The following is a 17,648-nucleotide window of genomic DNA, read 5'->3' as shown; positions in this document are numbered from 1 at the left end:
ATGCGTTGGCCATGCTAAATTCTCCCTCAATGTTACCCAAACAGGCGCCGGAGTGTGGCAACTAGGGGAATTTCAGAGTGACTTCATTGCAGTGTTAATGTAAGCCTACTTGTGACTGATAAATATACTTTAAACTTTACCCTCCAACTCGATTTTCAAGTTTGCTGATGACACCACCGTAGTTGGTCAGATCTCACACAATGACGAGATGGAGTACAGGAATGAGAGAGACAATCTGGTGAACTGGTGCAATAACAATAATCTCTCCTTCAATGTCAACAACTTCAGGAAGCATAAAGGAGAACCTGTCCTGTCTGCATCAATGGGGACGAAGTAGAAAGGGTTGAGAGCATGTCCTGATTCCCCCCATGCCGACGCTATAGTTAAGAAAGACCTTTACTTTCTCAGGAGACTAAGGAAATTTCGCATGTCAGCTACAACTCTCACCAACTTTCACACATGCGCCATAGAAAGCATTTTTTCTGGTTGTAACACAGCTTCTGCTCTGTCTAGGACCACAAGAAACTATAAAGGGTCATGAATGAAGCAGAGTCTATCACTCAAACCAGCCTCCCATCCACTGACTCTGTCTACAGTTCCACTGCCTCGAGAAAGCAGCCAGCATAAATAAGGACCCCACTCACCCCGGACATTCTCTCTTCCACCTTCTTCTGTCGAGAAAACGATACACAAGTCTGAGGTCACGTACCAACCCGACCCAAGAACAGCGTTTTCCCTACTGCTGTCAGACTTTTGAATGGACCTACCTCGCATTAAGTTGATCTTTCTCTACACCCTAGTTACGACAGTAACACTACATTCTGCACTCTCTCGTTTCCTTCTCTATGAATGGTATGCTTTGTATAGCGAGCAAGAAACAAAACTTTTCACTGTATGCTAATGCACGTGACAATAATAAATAAATAAAATCAGCAAGGGCAGCAGATACATGGCAACATCACCACCTGCAAATTCCCCTCCAAGCCATGCGCCACGCAGACTTACAAATATATCGCTGTCCTTTCACAGTCGCTGGGTAAAAATTCTGGAATTCCCTCCTTAATGATGTTGTGGGTCAACCTGCAGCACGTGGACTGCAACGTTTCAAGAAGGCAGCTCACCACCGCCTTCTCAAGGGGCAACTGGGGATGGGCAATAAATGCTGGCCAGCCAGTGATGCCCATGTCCCACAAATGAATAAAAAAAAGGTGAAGCAGGTATAAGGGGCTGAATGGCCTCCTCCAGTTCCTACCTGGTATGTTCGTATGAGTAGGACGTTGTTTGAAATGCTGGAGAAATCTGTTGGTTAGACAGTTTGTAACCAGTCAGACTCAAGGAAAGAGGAGTGGGTTCTGAGTGACTGTCTACCTTGACTGATAGAATTAGCCCGAAGGTAATTTTTGAGGGGAAAGAAGTTGTGCAGTGAGTTGTTGTGATCTGGAACATGCTACATGAAAGGGCAGTGGAGGCAGATTCAATAGTGACCTTTGAAAGGGAACTGGGTAATTGCAAGAAACTACAAAGGGTCATGAACAAAGCCCAGTCCATCACACAAACCAGTCTCACACCCATTGACTCTGTCTACACTTCCAACCGCCTCGGAAAAGCAGCCAGCATAATTAAGGACCCCCATGCACCCCGGACATTCTCCCTTCTACTTTCTTCTTTCGACAAAAAGATATAAAAGTCTGAGATCACATATCAACCGATTCAAGGTCAGCTTCCTCCCTGCTGCCATCAGACTTTTGAATGGACCTACCTCATGTTAAGCTGATCTTTCACTGCACTGTGACTGTAACACTATATTCTGCACTCTCTACTTTCCTTCACTATGAACGGTATACTTTAAGTATAGTGCACAAGAAACAATACTTTTCACTCAAATCAAAAAACATTCACTCCCTCCACTGCCAACACACAGTGACAGCCATGTGTGTTGTCTGCAAGATGCACTGCAGAACCTTCCAAACCCACAACTACTACCACCTGGAAGGACAAGGGCAGCAGATACCTGGGGACACCACTGCCTGCAGGTTCCCCTCCAAGCTACTCACCGCCTTAACTTGGAAATATATTGACCGTTCCTTCACTGTCTCTGGGTCAAAATCCTGGAACTCCTTCCCTAACAGCATCGTGGGTGTATCTACACCACATGGACTGCAGCGGCTCACCACCACCTTCTCAATTGTTGTTGTTCGTTCATCGTCATCGATGAGGACCTCTACACCGTTGAAGGTGATGATGGTGTCGAAACTAGCGCTTGATTTGGATTAAAGTGAGGGAGAGTTGCGCAGCGTCAGCCTCACTCTGTCTTCCCAATTTATATCTAGATCCAGTGGCAAGACAAGAGTCAAGACGGCTGGAGGTGGGACTAGGCGCAGTGGATGACCAGGACGTTTTCTGAGTCTTGTCCTGCTCTTTGTGTTCCACGACGCTTGCAGAGACCGCCTTCTTGACCGTTGGACCTTCCAATGGTCTATTCCACTCAATCTGCCGGACTCTGTCTTCACATCCTGGGATAGACAATTCTCAATTAAGGATGGACAATAAATGCTGGCCTAGCCAGTGGTGTCCACAACCTGTGAAAGAATACTTACTTATTCACTTATTTATTTGATTAGTCTCACATCAACATTGCAATGAAGTTACTGCAAATTCCACAGTTGCCACACTCTGGTGTCTGTTTGGGTTCACTGAGGGAGAATTTAGCATGACCAATGTACCTAACCAGCACGTCCTTCAGACTGTGGGAGGAAACCCACACAGACACGGAGAATGTGCAGATTCTACACAGAACCAAACCGAGAATCGAACTTGGGTCCCTGGTGCTGTGAGGCGGCAGTGCTAACCACTGTGCCACCCAGTAAAAAGAATGATGTTATCTGTGTAGGTTCAGCCTCAGCTTGGGCTGTGGTAGTTTGTGGAGATTTGCCTCCTCGATTTGCCACCCACTTGTGGAGTGAAGCCCCCCCTCCCCACTTCCCTTAAGCCCACATAGTTAGCCTGCTAATCTCCCAACACTGGGGTTAATTTAGCATAGCCAATCAACCTAACCAAGACATCTTTGGATTATGGGAGGAAACTGGAGCACCCGGAGGAAACCCACACAGACACGGGGAGAAGGTGCAAACTCCACACAACTATGGATAGGTTCAACTTGTATCCATTGGAGTTTAGAAGAGTAAAAGGCAACTTGAGTGAAACGTATAAGATCCTGAGGGGGCCCCGACAGGTTGGATGTGGAGCGGATGTTTGCTGTTGTGGGAGAATCTAGAATTCAGGGTCACTGTTTCAAAACAAGAGGTGGTCCATTTAATGTTAAACTTGAATTATTAGTCACAAGTAGGCTTATATTAACACTGCAATGAAGTTACTGTGAAAACCCCCAGCCACCTCATTCCGGTGCCTGTTTAGTTACACTGAGGGAAAATTAGCATGGCCAGTGCAATTAACCAGCACATCTTTCAGACTGTGGAAGGAAACCAGAGCACCCAGAGGAAACACGCAGACACGGGGAGAACATGCAAAACCCGAGGCCAGAATTGAACCCAGCTCCCTGGCACTGTGAGGCAGTAGTGCTAACCACTGTGCCACCGTGCCGCCCCAGATAAGTGTGACCCTTTGCGGAATATGGCGAATGACTTACTGCGATTGTAAAATTGATGGTTTGATGTTTCACAATGCAGGATTTTGTGCCACTTTACCAAGACTTTGAAAATTTCTACAAACGCAATCTGTACACAAGGGTCCGCGACAACTGGAACCGGCCAATCTGCAGCGTGCCTGGACCTACATTTGACCTGGTGGAGCGTGTCTCCGACGACTACAATTGGACTTTCAGGTACAGCACGAGGGAGGCAGCCTTCTAACCCTGATACACGTGTGAGTGAGTGTGCAACACTCTTTCCTCAGGTTCAAATCCCACTCCAGGCACTTGAGTACAAGAAGGTGACCTACACTGCAGTCCCGTGCTGAGGGGGTGCTGCACTCTCAGAGGTGCTGTCTTATGGGATGACCGTTGTGCACAGTGGGAATCTACCCTGCTCCCAATCCTGCTGTTAGTAGAATTTGCCCTGGTTAACTTTTTTCCTCCACTGCTCACGGGTGACTCTGGTCTCTAGCTAACTACCAATCTGAGATCCGCCAACTGTAACCGGAGACTTTAATTCAAACCGTGTGACTTGGCTTCACATCGTTAGAATACATTGAGTCTCCCACACAGAAGGTGGCCACTGGCCTGACTGCTCTCTGCTGGTGTTTGAGTCTCCATACACACTGCTTCATCGCACCTTATCTGCACCCCCAACAATGCAGCACTCCGTCAGTGCCACACTGAGAGTGTCAGCCTTCATTTCTATGCACACGTGTCCCGGGTGGGACTTGAACCCACAACCTTCTGACCCGGAGGCAAGAGTGATAATCACAGCCTTTCAATAGGAGCCATGGCCTTCGTTTCTCACTTGGCGTTTTTGCTAGCGATGGTTTTTGTGGCTGGAGATAAAAGCCTGAACGATCCGTGTAATCCAGCTCCAAAGAAGAATCAAGTTGGTCTCGAAACATTAACTCTGCTTCTCTCTCCGCGGATGCTGCCAGACCCGCTGTGTTTACTCAGCACTTTCTGTTTTTATATCTTATATTCGGTTGGGTACACAAACACACTCACACTCTCACACAAGGTCGCTCACACACTCACTGGCTCACGTGCTTGCTCGTTCGCTCACTCGTTCTCTCGCTCACTTATTCATTCTCTTGCTTACTTGCTCACACATACACGCTCGCTCACACGCTCATTTGCTCACTCACACGCTCGCTCACTCTCACACGTGCTTGCTCATTCGCTCACTTGTTCTCTCGCTCATTCACAAACGCACACACACACTCAACTGCTCATTCACTCACTCACTCTCGCTTGCCCACTCTCTCTCACACTCACATACACTCTCTCTCTCTTTCTCCCTCTCTCTCACACTTTCTCTCTCACACTCTCTCCCTCTCTCATCTCCATTACGTCCAGGAACCTGGTCGTTTAGATCTGAAACATTAAATCTGTTTCTCTCTCCACAGACGCTGTCAGACTCACTGAGTTCGTCCAGCATTTTCTGTTTTTATTTCAGATTTCCAGCATCCTTGGAATTGTGCTTACTCTCCGTGTATTCAATCTGCAGCCTCTGATTAGCACTTGTGAAGGTCACTGTTTATCAGCGAATTAGAAAATGATAAAGTTGTATTTCCCACCTAACAGGGGCGGCTTGGTGGCACAGTGGTTAACACTGCTGCCTCACAGCGCCAGGGACCCGGGTTCAAATCCTAGCTCGAGTCTGTGTGCAGTTTGTACGTTCTCCCCATGTCTGCGTGGGTTTCCTCCCACAGTCTGAAAGACGTGCTGGTTAGGTGCATTGGGCCATGCTAAATTCTCTCCCTGTGTACCCGAACAGGCGCCGGAGAGTGGTGACTAGGGGATTTTCACAGTAACTTCATTGCAGTGTTAATGTAAGCCTACTTGCGACACTAGCAAATAAACTTTTTTAAATAACTCTGTGAAGCTGCAGATTTGACATCAGGCACTGCCTTTACTGCAGGTACACGGGACGAGTGATTAAAGATGTGATCAACATGGGCTCCTACAACTACCTGGGCTTTGCAGAGAATAAGGGAGAGTCCTTGAACTCGGTGGCAGAAGTGACAATGATGTACGGTGCGGGAGTGTGCAGCACAAGGCAGGAAATGGGTATGTAACAGTCTGTGAGTGGGTAAGCAAATATTTACCTTGGCTGCCGAGCTAACTGGATAAGAGACCTAAGTCAAACGGACGCACGGTGATTGCATTTTTGTATGTGACATTTGTCGGTCACTGGAGTTCACTTTGCTTCCTACAGAAAGTCCTGTGGCAGCTGAAGCTGATTCTCAGTCACCCAGCCGTGCTCAGTAAGGTGGCATTCACTGGCTTTCGCAAGTCGCTCCCTTCACCGGACAGGTTTTAAACCGTAGACACTCGCGTTTCCACAGCGTCTCTGGACAACCTTGCCGGCACTTGCAGCCAGCCGAGCGTGGTCGGTGACCTAGGAGGTGCAGCCGTCAGTTTGTGTACAGCAGGCTCCCACAGAGGAGCTGTTCTGTTTCTCGGAGAGGTTGACTGAGCGATAAATACACGGCACACGTGACAAACCGCACTGACACTCAGCACGGTAGCACAGTGGTTAGCGCTGCTGCTTCACAGCTCCAGGGTCCTGGGTTCGATTCCTGGCTCGGGTCACTGTCTGTGTGGAGTTTGCACGTTCTCCCCGTGTCTGCATGGGTTTCCTCCGGGTGCTCCGGTTCCCTCCCACAGCCCAAAAGATGTGCGGGTTAGGTTGATTGGCCATGCTAAGAAATTGCCCCTTAATGTCCAGGGATGTGTAGGTTAGAGGGATTAGTGGGTATAATGTGTAGGGATATGGGGGTAGGGCCTGGGTGGGATTGTGTTCGGTGCAGATCTGATGGGCCAAAGGGCCTCTTTCTGCACTGTAGGGTTCTATGATTTCTATGATTAAGCTGCACCGGCATTCGGACAATCATCAAATTCCCACAGTGCAGAAAGAGGCCAATCAGCCCATCGAGTCCGCATCATCTCTCCGAAAGAACATCTTCACCCAAAGCACTCCCTCTGTTCCCCCACCCTATCCCCACAACCCCGCACACTTAGCACGGAAAATCCCTCGAACCTGCACATAATGGGACACTAAGGGGCAATTTAGCATGGCCAGTCCACCTAACCCGCACATCTTTCGGACCATGTGAAGAAACTGGAGCACCCAGAGGAAACCCACACAGATACGGGAGAATGTTTAAACTCCTACAGACAGTGACCCAAGGCCAGAATTGAACCCGGGTCTCTGTTTTATAATGTGACTGTGAACCGCCTTGGGATGTTTTAATTTGCTAAAGGTGCTATATAAATAAGAACATAAGAACTAGGAGCAGGAGTAGGCCATCTAGCCCTTCGAGCCTGCCCCGCCTTTCAATAAGATCATGGCTGATCTGTCGCTGCTCAGTTCCACATTCCCGCCCTCTCCCCATAACCCTTAATCCCCTCTCTTATCAAAAACCCATCAACCCACGTCTTAAAAATATTTAGCGAGGCAGCCTCCACCACTTCAACGGGCAGAGAATTCCAGAGATTCACCACCCTTTGAGTGAAGAGTAAATGTAAGTGGTTGTTTCTCAAATAAATCAGAGGTGCAAGTGATTTACTCAGGTTTAGGTAAATAAACACTTTGAAAGGACAAAGGACAGTACAGCACAGGAACGGGCCCTTTGGCCCACCAAGCCTGCCCCGACAGATGAAGCCTTTCTAAACCAAAGATCCTTTGTCTTTTTACGGTCCATATCCCTCTATTTCCAGCCCATTCCTGTATCTGTTAAGATGCCTCTTAAACATTGCTATTGTATTTGCTCTACCACCTTGTCTGGCAGTGCATTGCAGGCACTTACCACCCTCTATGTAAAAAAAAAACTGCCTGTCACACCTCCTTTAAACTTTCCCCGTTTTACTTTTAATCTATGTCCCCTAATAATTGACAGTTCCGCCCTGGGAAAAAGCCTCCAACTATCCATTCTATCCGTGCCTCTCATCATTTTGTAAACTTCTCTCAGGTGGCCCTTCAGCCGTCAGTTCAGGTGTAACCTCAACTCTTTTCGTTCACCCCCAAGTGTTCTCAGGCAGCACAGTGACACAGTGGTTCAATTCCTGGCCTTGGGTCACTGTCTGTGCGGAGTCTGCATGTTCTCCACATGTCTGTGTGGGGGTTTCCTCTGGGTGCTCCAGTTTCCTCCCACACTCCAAAGATGTGCGGGGTGAGGTGGATTGGCCATGCTAAATTGCCCCTTAATCTCAAGGAGATCAACTAGGGCAAATGCCTGGGGCTATGGGGATAGGGCCTGGGTCTATGGGGATAGGGCCTGGGTGGGAATGTGGTTGGTGCAGACTCAATAGCCTCTTTCTGCACAGTAGGGATTCTATAAGATGTGTGCTTGGGTGTTTTAAAATGGCTGTGTTGGCATCTAGGTTGATTCATCCGATGAGAAGTTGCCCTCTGAATGTAGAATGGGCTTACATTCCCCGGAGCTAAGAAGAATAAGAGTTGATGGACACAGTTCTTAGAGAACTTGACAGGGTAGATGCACAGTGGCCTTTGCAGGAGAGTCTAGAACTGGGAGACACACCTTCTTGACATGGGGTCGGCCATTTTAGTCTGAGATGAGGAGAAGTTTCTTCACTCAGAGGATGATGGATCTTTGGAATTCTTTACCCCAGAGGGCTTTAGATTCTCAGTCATTGAGTGTATTTAGGATTGAGATCCATAGATTTTTGGCTGCTGTGGGAATCGTGGGATACAGGATAGAGTGGGAAAGTGGAGTTGTGGAGGGGGGAAGATCAGCCAGGATCAGCAGAACAGGTTTGAGGGCTTGTCAGGAGTTAGCCAATCAAACTTGCATCAGAGTTCAGCGAACCTGTCCCAGCGTTCACTGAGACCAGAGCCAATCAATGCCTCCATTTTCCTGGCTTTGTTCCATCTCCCGTGATACTCTTACTCAACAAGAATCAACAAGCTCATCCGTACAAATTTACATTAATCTCCCACACCCCCTGCAGGGTCTCCATCCACAGCAAAGACCTTCACAGTCTTTCAAAAGGAAAATTCTGGAATTCCCGTCTCTTGTTTATGTGGGGAGGGAGTGTAATGACTCCAATCAGACCACTGAGGTTGGCCTACTGGAATATGAATTGCCTGATTAAGGAGTGCACCCAGTGTGGAGGGGGAGGCGGGGAAGGAGGAGGACCTCCTTGTGAATCTGCTCCTGGGCCTGGCAAGGCCGTGCCATCTACAGGCCCAGGCGATCGAGGGGTTATCCAACCTGACTGACTGCCCCTCTGGGTACATTCGCGACCGAGTGTCTCTGGAAAGGGAGCATGCGGAGTCTGAGAGCACAGTTGACATGTTCCGTGCCCGCTGGGCACCGCAGCGACTGTGGGGGTGTTATTGACCCCCTTTATCACATTTTAATTTGCTGTTTTAAGTTTCCGTTTTGTTTTTGGTTTCAGGCGGTTCCTCTCCTTTTAGGTTATCCCGAAGTTAATTTGATTTTGTTTATTTGGTTGGACAATAAGAGGTGTCCCTGATTAAGGAGACAATTGATGGGCCAATCCAGGGAGCCTTTTCCTAGTTTTTAAGTGGGAGTGTCAGTTCCTCTGGCACCCCCGGAGGTAGACTGCTGACTGCGAGCACTCTGTGCCCTGCTGTAGAGTTTGTAAGTAAAGGGATTTGGGTGAATGGATTTCTGCAGACTTATTACAGGGTGGCTGGTGTGGAGGTGGTGCCAGAGCGGTAATGTCACTGGACTCGTAATCCAGAAGCCCAGGGTAATGCTCTGGAGACATGAGTTCAAATCCCACCATGGCAACTGGTTCTCATCATAAAATCCGGAATTGAAATGGAGGCCGGAATTCTCTGGCCATTCACACCAGCAAGATCCTCTGCTCCCTGAGATCGTTGATTCTTGTTGAGTAGGAGTATTACAGGAGGCGGAACAAAGCCAGGAAAATGGAGGTATCGATTGGCTCTGGGCTGACCGGATGCTGGGGCAGGTTCACTGAACTCTTGATTGGCTTGACTCCTGACAAAGCCCTCAGGCCTGTTCTGGTCATGCCTGATCTTCACCCTCAACTCCACTTTCCCGGTCTATCCCTATATCTCATGATTCCTATAACAACCAAAAATTTATGGATCTCAGTCCTGAATAGATTTAATGATTGAGCCCTTACCTGGGGTAATGAACTCCAAAGAACGGAATTCCCAGCAGCAGGACCAGAAAACAACGCCAGAGAATCTCGCCCATATCTCAGTCTTGGTGACCATCAAACTACCATTGATTGAGATAAAAACTCATCCGGTTCGCTAATGTCCTTTCGGGAAGAAAATCTGCTGTCTTTAGCTGGTCCGGCCCACGTTCCATTTGGAATATTGTGAGCAGTTTTGGGCCCCATACCTATGGAAGGGTGTGCTGGCCTTGGAAGGGATTCAGAGGAGATTCACAAGAATGATCCCAGGAATGAAGGGTTTGTCATGTGAGGAGCGGCGGAGGAGACAGGGTCTGTACTCGGTGGAGTTTAGAAGGATAAGGGGTGATCTAATTGAAACTTACAGAATACTGAGAGGCCCAGATAGAGTAGACGTTGAGAAGATATTCCCACTAGTGGGAGAGACTAGAACTCAAGGGCACAACCTCAGAGTGAAGGGACGCTCCTTTAATACTGAGATGGGGAGGAATTGCTTCAGCCAGAGAGTGGTGAATCTATGGGATTCTTTGCCACAGAGAGCTGTGGAGGCTAGGTTATTGAGTGTCTTTAAGACAGAGACAGACAGGTTCTCGATCAATAAGGGATCAGGGGTTATGGGGAGAAGGCAGGAGAATGGGATGAGAATCATATCAGCCATGATTGAATGGTGGAGCAGACCCGATGGGCCAAATGGCCTAACTCTGCTCCTTTATCTTTGGGCAGCACGGTGGCACATTGGTTCACACTGCTGCCTCACAGAGTCAGGTTTGATTCCCGGTTTGGGTCACTGTCTGTGTGGAGTTTGCACATTCTATCCTTGTGTGTGTGGGTTTCCTCCGAGTGCTCCAGTTCCCCCCACAGTCCGAAAGATGTGCTGATTAGGTGCATTGACCATGATAAATTCTCCCTCAGTGTACCCGATCGGGCGCCGGAATGTGGTGACTAGGGGATTTTCACAGTAACTTCATTGCAGTGTTAATGTAAGCCTACTTGTGACAAATAAATAAACTTAAAACTTTACGGTCTTATGTGATTCCAGACCCCCACACAGCAATGTGGTTAACTCTTAACTGTCCTCTGAAATGTCTGAACAAGAACGCAGTTTACGGAAAGGGCAACAAATGCTGAGATTGTCAGCGGCACCCACATCCCATGTAATAATCTCAAACCTAACTCTCATTCTGATATTATAAACTCTCATGCGTTCTGGAAGTTCCTCACCAGAAGTTGTTGTTTCTGATATCTTTATTGACGCATGTTGCTAATGGTACAAATGACATCGTGGGAGGCATTAGAGGAGGCACAGTGGTTAGCACTGCTGCCTCACAGCGCCAGGGACCTGGGTTCAATTCCCAGCTCGGAAAGCTGTCCGCGTGGGGCCTGCACATTCTCCCCATGTCTGCTTGAGTTTCCTCCAGGTGCTCCAGTTTCCTCCCACAGAAAGACATGCTGCTCAGGGTGCATTGGCCGTGCTAAATTCTCCCTCAGCGTACCCGAACAGGTGCCGGAGTGTGGCGACCAGGGGAATTTCACAGTAGCTTCATTAACGTAAGCCTAGTTGTGCCTAATAAGTAAATAAACGTGCTTTATAAATCCGGTTATTACCACTGATGTAATCTTCTCGTGTTGCTGGTATGAAGTGAGTGCCCACGTGTGGGTGGGTGGCTGGCTGGGCGGGGTGCGTTTTGGGCTGACTCCTCCCCTGCCCTGGAAGCTTACTGAGGTGGGCGGAGAGTGGGAGAAACCAGGTCCCCACCCGGTCTCAAAGGCACGGAATCCTCACACCGCAGCCCGGACCACCAGTTGAGGCAGAGTCGGGGCTGCCTGACAGTGCAGTTTAGTAGCGAACCCACAAATGATTCACCAGTTTCAGAGTTTCCCAATCAGCCACTCTGCTTGGCAGACTGAGCTGGCGATTGCATCGCCGCTTCCAGTCTTTTTTTCAGTAACGTGCCCTGTTGTCACAAGCAGAGTCTGACTGCCATTCACTCTGTTCCTCGACAAGAAGTGACCTTTTCCATCGATAAATTAGTTTCAGCAGAGTTTAATGTGGGCCTTTGTACACACGGGACCGAGCAAGATTATTTAATTACCAGTTTTGTCGATTTGCAGTTCAGCCTCGAGGGAAGACAAGGGTTTTCTTGCTGTGGATTAAATTCATTCCTTGCTCACTTGGCTTTCCAGCATCTCAGTTTGAATCATCATAGAGTCCCAACAGCACAAAAGGAGGCCATTCAGGCCATCGAGCCTGCAGCTACACCAATCCCATCCAGGCCCTATCCCTGTAACCTCACACATTTACCCTGCTAAACCCCTGACATTAGGGTCAATTTAGTGTGGCCAGTCAACCTAACCTGTACCACCGTGCCACCTAGTCCCCTATCCGCAACACTCCGGCACCTGAGGGAGAATTTAGCATGGCCAATCCATCTAACCAGTGCGTCTTTCAGACTGTGGGAGAAAACTGGAGCAGCCGGATGAAACCCATGCAGACACGGGGAGAAGGTGCAGGCTCCACACAGACAGTGGCAGCCCCTATCGTGCGGACCACGTTTCTGGGCTGATGGGGCAGCCTGTAAACTCCTCCAGTAGCAGTAGCAGCTCTTCAAGGCCGCTGAGACAAACCTGAGATCTGCCTTGCGCTCTAACAACATGTGATCTTCAAACCAAACCAAAGGAACCTTTGTGTGACCAATCACTGCGATGGGAACACTCTTATTGCCAAAGGTTTGGGATAACGGGGTGGAGGAGGGTCACTTTGCATTGCTCACAGGCAGTCCAAACCTGCAGTGACATGTTTCTTCTGCCACTCCCCCCAGTGATGGACATCCGTGCAACGTATCCCTGGCTCACCGTCAGGGAAAAACTCGCAAGTGATGGCACAGTGGTTAGCACTGCTGCCTCAGAGCCCAGGGATCCAGGCTCAATTCCCGGCTCGGGTCACTTTCTGTGCGGAGGCTGCACGTTCTCCCCATATCGGCGTGGGTTTCCTCCGGGTGCTCCGGCATCCTCCCACAGTGCGAAAGACATGCTGGTTAGGTGCATTGGCCGTGCTGAATTGACCCTCGTGTCGGGGGAGCGGGGGGGGTGCCGGATTCGCAAGTTAAATATGTGGAGTTATGGGGATAGAGCCTGGGTGGGATGATGGGTCAAATGGCCTCCTTCTGCTCTGTAGGGGTTCTGTGATTCCATCCATTAACCTAAGTTTCTGGAATCAATTGTGAGGGGAAATGGGAAACAGATGGTGGTGGTGGGGGGGGGCCAGGGGAGTGGGTGGATGGAGCTCCAAAATGGACACTGTGACCTCTTTAAATCAACGTCAAAGGGCATATTTTCTCCTAATGGTCATTGAGTCAGTTACTGACTTGGCAACCTACCTACTGGGAGTTAATATTGTTAACTGGAAGATCAGAGTATTGTGAGCAGTTTTGGGCCACGTACCTCAGGAGGGATGTGCTGGCCTATGAAAGGGTCCAGAGGAGGTTCACAAGAACGATCCCTGGAATGAAGAGCTTGTCATTTGAGGAACGGTTGAGGGCTCTGGGTCTGCACTCGTTGGAGTTTAGAAGGATGGGGGGGGATCTTATTGAAACTTACAGGATACTGCGAGGCCCTGGATAGAGTGGATGTGGGAGGATGTTTCAACTAATAGGAAAAACTAGAACCAGAGGGCACAACCTCAGGCTAAAGGGATGATCCTTTAAAACAGAGATGAGAAGGAATTTCTTCAGGCAGAGAGTGGGGAATCTGTGGAACTCTTTGCCACAGAAGGCTGTGGAGGCCAGGTCATTGAGAGTTTTTAAGACAGAGATAGATAGGTTCTTGATTAATAAGGGGATCAGGGGTTATGGGGAAAAAGCAGGAGAATGGGGATGAGAAAAATATCAGCCATGATTGAATGGCGGAGCAGACTCGATGGGCTGAGTGGCCTAATTCTGCTCCTATGTTTTACGGTCCCCCTCTGATTAAGAAATTGACTAGATATTGTTTTTAATACAGTGCAGACAGCTGATGATCTCAGGATTGTCTCTCTAAGGGAGAGGCAGCCCAGAGCTGGTGTGACTTCAGTTACAAAGTTTAATACAACTAAGCCACGAGACTCAAGTATCAGAGGTCAACAGTGCTGTCCCAGGTGATCTGATTGTTGTATCAATAAATGCAGAGCAAAGCCATGTCATAGACCCATATTCAATCTGATTGTGCAGGTCATTGGCATTTGATATCACTGCAACACTTCCTGAGAAATGTTGTTTTAGTCAGTGACTTGTTTACATTCTCAGCATTCCTCCTTTCTTGTTTCTGAAAGCAGTGAAGTGAAATATAAGTAACCTCCTCCCTGCCCTCCCCCACAGTGCCACAGAACCCTTGCCCGTATCTTTGTCATCTCGGGTTCATTACCTCGCTTCTTGACATGATGGGATGTCCTGTGGGAAAGGATCAATAAACAAAATGTTCTTCAGTGAAAATGAGAGGTGCTAGTGTTGAAAGCGTATAAAATCCTTAAAGCAGGTAGGACAAGGTAGATGCTGAGAGGCTTCTTCCAACACTCCCCCCTCCCCGCTCCCCACAGACACACACACACACACACAGGTGTAAAGTCTAGATTGAGGGGACTGAGCACTTTGTGACTCAGACCCTTTAATATTTTTTATTCTTTTGAGCGTGTGTGTTGCTGGCAAGCCCACCATTTAATACCATCCTGAATTGCCCTGGGACTGAGTGTCTCGGCCATTTCAGAGGGGCGGTTAAGAACCAACCACATTGCTGTGGCTCTGGAATCGTATGTAGGCCAGACCGGGTAAGGGTGGCGCAGTGGTTAGCACTGCTGCCATAGAGCGCCGGGGATCCGGGTTCGATTCCCAGTTTGGGTCACTGTCTACGTGGCAACTGCACGTTCTCCCTGTGTCTGCGTGGGTTTCCTCTGGGTGCTCTGGTTTCCTCCCACAGTCTGAAAGACGTGCTGGTTAGACGCATTGCCCATGCTAAATTCTCCCTCAGTGTATCCAAGCAGGCGTCGGAGTGTGGCGACTAGGGGATTTTCACAGTGATTGCATTGCGGTGTGAATGTAAGCCTACTTGTGACTAATAAATAAACTTTATTTCCTTCCCTAAAGAACATCAATGAACTAGATGGGTTTTTACGATAGTTTCATGATTTCAATTCCACCAGCTGCTGTGCTGGGATTTGAACCCGTGTCCCCAGGATATTAGGCTGGGCCTCAGATTTCTCATGGAAGCACAATCTCCTCACCTTCAAGAACCTGTTCAACTCCCTTTTAAATTTGTTTATGGAGTTGGCTTCCACCACCTTCTCTAGTTGAGCGTTCCAAATTCCAGTGACACTCTCTCCCCTAGATCTCTTGCCAATGATTTGGAATCCATTTTCTCTTGTTTATTGATTCATTTGCCAAAGGATGCTCTGTCTGACTATATCAGAAGAAATAATAAATGAGCAACAGATTTATCTGCTCTACCCAAGACTGCAAGAAACTACAAAGGATCGTGAACGTAGCCCAGTCCATCCCATCCATTGACTCTGCCTACACTTCCCGCTGTCTCGGAAAAGCCATCGCCATAATTAACAAAGCTTTGACACAGGGTCATCTGGACTTGAAATGTCAGCTCTTTTCTCTCCTTACAGATACTGCCAGACCAGCTGGGATTTTCCAGCATTTTCCCTTTTATCCAGCATAACCTAGGACCCCATGTACCATGAACATTCTCTCTTCCGTTTTCTTCTGTCAGGAAAAGGATACGGAAGTCTGAGATCACGTACCAACCGACTCAGGAACAGTTTCTTCCCTGATGCCATCAGACTTTTGAATGGACCTACCTCGTGCTAGGTTGATCTTTCTCTCCATCCTAGCTGTGACTGTAACACTACATTCTGCACTCTCTCCTTTCCTTCTCTACGAATTGTTTGCTTTGTCTGTATAGCGCACAAGAAGCAACACTTCTCACAGTATCCCAATACGTGCGACAATAATAAATCAAATCAAAGATCAAAATCAGATTTGCACAAACCGTGGACTTAACTAACTAGAAAATAGCAAAGTTGCTTCAACAAATAGCAACTTGACCTGGGCCTGGTTGTGATGATCCCCCTCCCCTCCCCACCATCTCCAGCAATCCCCATGGCTTTAGAACAACTACCCCTTTGGGGAAAATTGTCTTGAGATAGATTTTCAAAAGCTAGGTTAAATGAAAGAAATTTTTTTTTTAAAAAATGCATTGATTTTGATTTGATTCGATTTGATTTAATCGGATGACATGGAGCAGGTTTTCTGAGCTGGAACTTGTTCCCTAACAGCACTCTGGGTGTACCTACACTGCCAGGACTGCAGTGGGGCAAGAAGGTGCCTCACCAGCCCCTTCTCCAGGGGTAATAAATGCTACCCTCCACCAGCGAGACCTCGTCCCATGAAAGAGTACTTTTTTAAAAGTGCTGCAATTATTGTTATCTGCTAGAACACTGAGATTCCACGCCAAGGACTTGTTGACTTGTTTATCTGTGCCCCGTCTACTCTCTGTATCGGCTGCACTCAGCCACATTCTGTACATAATAATGATATTTAATTTGCTTATGTGGCAGGATGGAAAGAAGACAGTAATCTAGTGAAGGAAATTGCCTTCAATGTCTTTTTTTCCTCTTCTGGATAATGAATTAAGCTGCCCAACTATTGACCCCCGCCCCCGCTCCTGCTACAACCACACAGCTCTGTCTAGACAAGATAGCCAGGGTCCCGAGTTCAATTCCCATCTTGGGTCATTGTCTGTGTGGAGTTTGCACGTTCTCCCCCTGCCTGCGTGGGTTTCCCCTGGGTGCTCCGGTTTCCTCCCACAGTCTGAAAGATGTGCAGCTTAGGGAGATTGGCCATGCTGAATTGTCCTTTAGTGCCTCAAGATATGTTGTTTACGGGGATTTTTACAAATGTATTAATTTGTATGGGACTTGGGTGTCGCTGGCTGGCCGATATTTATTGCCCGTTCCTAGTTGCCCAAGGGCAGTTGAGAGTCAACCACATTGCTGCGGCTGTGCAGTCACATGTAGGCCAGACCGGGTAAGGACGGCAGATTTCCTTCTCTAAAGGACATTAGTGAACCAGATGGGCCTGGGTGGGGTTGTGGCCGGTGCAGATTCAGTGGGCCGAATGGCCTCCTTCTGCACTGTAGGATTCTATGATCTACAATCTATGATCTGTGGAGGAAACCTACGCAGGCACGGGGACATGTGCAGACTCCACACAGACAGTGACCCAACCTGGGAATCGAACCCGGGTACCTGGCGCTGTAATGCCAGATTTTTACTGAATTCAAATTTCCACATTTGCTGTGGTAGAATTTGAACCCGGGTCCCCAGAACATTACCCTGGGTCTCTGGATTGCTAGTCCAGTGACAAGACCACTACACTGCTGCCATGCTAAATTGCCCCTTAGTGTCCAAAGGTATGCGAGTAGGGTGGATTGGCCATGCTAAATTGCCCTTAGTGTCAGGGGAATTTGCAGGGTAAATATGTGGGGTTAAGGGCCTAGAGCCTAGGTGGGATTGTGGTCGGGGTAGGTTCAATGGGCCGAAAGGCTTCCTTCTGCACTGTAGGGATCCTATGATTCGATGGGCTGAACAGCCCAAACCACTTTGAATAGCTCGTGATCTGAGAAGAATTATTACAGATCATGTGGCATGTAAAACATTTTCCATTAGAACAGTGACTCAATTCGAAGAGTACTTAATTGGCTGTAGAGTGCTTTGGGACCTCCTAAAGTTGTGAAAGATGATACAGAGAAGCAAAGACATTCTTTTGTTTATTCTCTCAGGAACGTGGACTAACCA

The 17,648-nt window shown here is 48.2% G+C and overlaps 1 protein-coding gene across 1 annotated transcript in view; it reads left to right on the top strand.

Annotated features, from left to right (window-relative positions):
- The window catches only part of sptlc3 (serine palmitoyltransferase, long chain base subunit 3), a 79,484-nt gene that overhangs the window by 24,765 nt on the left and 37,071 nt on the right, over positions 1-17,648 (top strand). The window contains exons 3-4 of the mRNA XM_080199721.1: positions 3,687-3,841; positions 5,580-5,728. Of these exons, the coding sequence (XP_080055847.1) occupies positions 3,687-3,841; positions 5,580-5,728 (304 nt within the window). The remainder of the gene's footprint in view (positions 1-3,686; positions 3,842-5,579; positions 5,729-17,648) is intronic.

The sequence above is a fragment of the Carcharhinus amblyrhynchos genome, chromosome 12, assembly GCF_965287045.1.
Source record: "Carcharhinus amblyrhynchos chromosome 12, sCarAmb.v2.hapA, whole genome shotgun sequence".
In the NCBI taxonomy this organism is placed as follows: domain Eukaryota; kingdom Metazoa; phylum Chordata; class Chondrichthyes; order Carcharhiniformes; family Carcharhinidae; genus Carcharhinus; species Carcharhinus amblyrhynchos.
The sequence above is the reverse complement of the archived record's forward strand: the minus strand, read 5'-3'. Positions and strand labels throughout refer to the sequence as shown.